The sequence below is a fragment of the Lolium rigidum genome, chromosome 4 (genome assembly GCF_022539505.1).
Source record: "Lolium rigidum isolate FL_2022 chromosome 4, APGP_CSIRO_Lrig_0.1, whole genome shotgun sequence".
NCBI classification, from domain to species: Eukaryota; Viridiplantae; Streptophyta; class Magnoliopsida; order Poales; family Poaceae; genus Lolium; species Lolium rigidum.
The window spans coordinates 75,637,563-75,641,135 of NC_061511.1; the positions used below are offsets into that span (position 1 = coordinate 75,637,563).

Here is a 3,573-nt window from a genome sequence, read left to right on the forward strand (position 1 = left end):
TTTAGCAGAAGAATTTGGGCTTATTTGCAAGTGGACTGGACATAGGAAGATACAGTGGAGGATATGTTTATCAAAGCAAGGAAATCTTTCTCTAAACCATTTTTTACTGAGGTGGTTATTCTGGCTTGCTGGCATATATGGAAGAAATGGGGCAGTTTTTGAAAATATCAGACCTTCATTTGCCTCTTGGAAGAGACAGTTTGTGCATGAGGCCTATTTGCATGTGCATAGAATCAAGGATAAACATGCTGACATTTTCAGAACATGGATTGACAATCGCTTATAATTTTCTTTCTCTTTTCTGTAAATAGCCTTTTTCTGTACAGTTTGGAAAGTTTTAATAAATTGTTGTGGAGGGTTTTGCCCTACAGTTTCTGGTCAAAAAAGGCTACTATTTAGAAATTTCCAAGTTCATTAACCAAACTAAATCAATTTATTACTCGTTGTGATCCATAATAATTATCGGGGTTTTAATTTAATTTAGTCCAAATTTGAACTAAAGCTCCGACACTTATTTTTGGATAGAAGGGAGTATAATTTTCCATTTTCCTTTTCTTATTAGTAATTTGATTCACACTCATTTTTTCACTTTGCCGCATGTTTTCGAATCCAAAACATTGCGCAGCAGATCACTATTACTCCAGTGTTTTCTTAACTAGTACTAGCAGAAGACATTTAGATATTTATTTCTTGAGATGAGCATTTAGTTAGTTATGAGAAACTAAACACTACGATTAAAAGATAACCGACAGATTCAAACAAAACCAAAAGGAACAACCACGAATCAAGGAAACCATAAGGTCTTGTTTGACACTAAAGTGTTTGTGGGGATTAGTGGGATAATACTCTAGAGTATTGGGTGAACCCCTAGTGTCACCCAATCCCCACAAAACCCCATCCTCAATCCACTAGGTAGGGTAGAGTATTGGGGATTAAAAAAATACACTAAGATTTGAGAAAAAGTGGAGATAAATGGGGATTAAACTCGCAAATACTCTAGCACCAAACATGAATTTAGAATAAGTGGGGATTTAAAATTTGGTGGAGATTATCCCTGCTAATTCCCGCTAAAACTCTAGAACCAAACAAGACCTAAATGGGCTGGGCCATAAACTCGATGCTTCAGGGTGAGCTCTGCCGCTTAAAGCAGTGAATAGTAGGGATGTAAATGGTATGGATAATTTCCGCTCCGAATCCGCATCCATATCCGTTTTTGAGGATATGGTACACATTTTTAGAAATCCGCCGGATATGGATACGGATACGGATAGTGATCAAGCGGATATCCGGCGGATGTGGTAGAGGATATGGTATTGATACTATCCGACGGATACGGATTATCCGCCATTTTTTGCGGATTATCCGAGGTTTACAAAGAGGATAATCCGATAAAATTAGCCCAACCCTAAATATTTAGACAATATAGTTAGTTCATTGGCCAAAATATGTATGCTATTAGTACACAAATTGCTTTGTTGTACGAAATAGTGTGTACATTTAGCTATATTCTATAATTACAAGCATATTTTACATAGAAAAACATACTTCTATTTTTTATGTGTATATTTTCTTAATAATCCGTTTCCGATCCGAGTTCGGTCCGAATCCGCTCCATATCCGTAATCCGATATAATCCGCATCCGAATCCGCATCCGACCATTATCCGCTCCGATCCGAATCCGTTACAAAAATATGGTAAAGGATATGGTAAGAGCAATATCCGATCCGATCCGATCCGATCCGTTTACATCCCTAGTGAATAGGAACTCCCCTCAAATGGGCAACAACTATTTTTTGAGCAACTCTAGCAGATCGCTCGGAAGTGTCATATCTTAAAAGTGTTTTGCGGTGTGACATTGGAAAACCTTTTTGTGAATTTTCAAACTTTGCTTCCCGCTTCTTTTGACCACAATCATACGCCGTTTTTGTGTCCAAAACGGCATATGCTTTGCATTGCATTACACACATGTATTTATCGAATTGATCGCACCACATGAAACTGTAAGCAGTAAACGAAATCCAATTTTCGCTAATTCAGAAGATAGGCAATGGATTAGCCATATTTTGAACGCAAGGCCTAACGTTCCAGCAAGCTAACAAAAGCACCGAAATAACCAAAAGAAGCCAGAAAATCCCATACTGAGCAGAACGCTATATATCTAGTGAGGTCTTGGGATGCGAGAACCACCGCAACAGCTGAAGAGAAAAAATGATCGAGCGGCATGCTTGATGACAAACAAACAAAGCTGAAGAGAAAAATGAAAGCATCATACAGTTCAACATGCAAGTCCATAGCTCAAGTTATCATTATACTTCCACCGATCAGTTTAACGAAAACTCTAGCCAAAATCTCGAAAACGAAGAGAAAACTGAGAACACCATACAGTTCAACAAGCCCATAGCTGATCAGTCATCTTAGATGGTTCGATGTTCTTTCGCATGCTTCTTAACCACTACACATGTAAAATGTCTGACGATCTCAAATTTCATGGGTTCCCAAACAGACACGAACTGGGTAGAAGAATTGATGACACTTCCGAATAGTTTTGAAGTGCCCCGATCGATCACACGGTGGTTCAGAGTTGAAACCAACGTCGTAGATGGAATAGCCAGTCAATCACTAGTTACCGACGCTCACCTCCATGGCTTCATCCATCTGGTGCGGGGCGATGGGTGGTGTGGTGTCGTAGCGGTACCTCAGGCCTGGCTCCGGTAAGATGGAGCGCTTCCGCTCCAGGGGCACCATCAGGTTGCCGTCCTTGTCCTCGAAAGTCTGCACCAACGCAACGCAACCCAATCAGCCGAGAAGAACGACGTAACTACAGCTGCAAGATCGTCAAGAGTAGCAATACACACTGTGGGGGTCGATGGCGTTACGCACCTCGATGCCGTCGAAGGTGGAGGCGATGAACCAGGACTCGGACCCGGTGCTCCGCACGAAGTGGCGGTCGCCGTATGCGTCGATGGGGATGACCTCGTGGCCCGCGTGGTGCTCGCAGAGGTTGGAGCAGAAGCCGACGCCGCAGTCGATGCAGAACGAGTCCCTCCGGTGCGCCTCCTTTGGCACCGCCAAGCCGTTCACCCCCCTGGCAGGCCTGGCGGGCCTGGCGGACGCGGTGTGGTGGTCTCGGTGGTGCTCCCCGCAGCAGTGGTCGCAGAAGGGGGCGCCGCCGCAGGTCTTGCACACGCGGTCCCGGGCGCACGTCTTGTCGAAGTTGGCGGCGATGAGCTTTCGCATCCACCAAGGGCAGTCTTCTTCGTCGTCCTGCAGCATGAAGGCCGGCATCGGGATGTTCGGCGTGTTCAGGTGCAGGGGCAGCAGCACATTGCCGTGCTCGTCCTTGTAAGTCTGCAGCGAAATTAAGACCTCCACACGATCAATCAACTCAACTCGTCAAGGGTAGACAAACAAAACGTAGTCAAATCGATCGAGTATTCGAGTTCCCGACCGTGGCGCCACAGACGGCGCCGAGGAACCACGGCTCAGTTCCGGTGCACCGCGCGCAGTACCAGCAGTCTTTGTGCAGGTCGATGGGGATGACCTCGTGGCCCTCGGCGTGGTGCGCGCACAGA

The 3,573-nt window shown here is 44.8% G+C and overlaps 1 protein-coding gene across 1 annotated transcript; it reads right to left on the reverse strand.

Annotated features, from left to right (window-relative positions):
* Positions 1-2,294: 2,294 nt before the first annotated feature.
* LOC124647257 lies at positions 2,295-3,286 on the reverse strand. Its single transcript, XM_047187224.1, has 2 exons — positions 2,882-3,286; positions 2,295-2,773 (listed from the first exon to the last, which is right to left on the reverse strand). The coding sequence occupies exons 1-2, from the start codon at positions 3,284-3,286 to the stop codon at positions 2,621-2,623; spliced, it is 558 nt and encodes a 185-aa protein (XP_047043180.1). The 3' UTR covers positions 2,295-2,620.
* Positions 3,287-3,573: the final 287 nt, after the last annotated feature.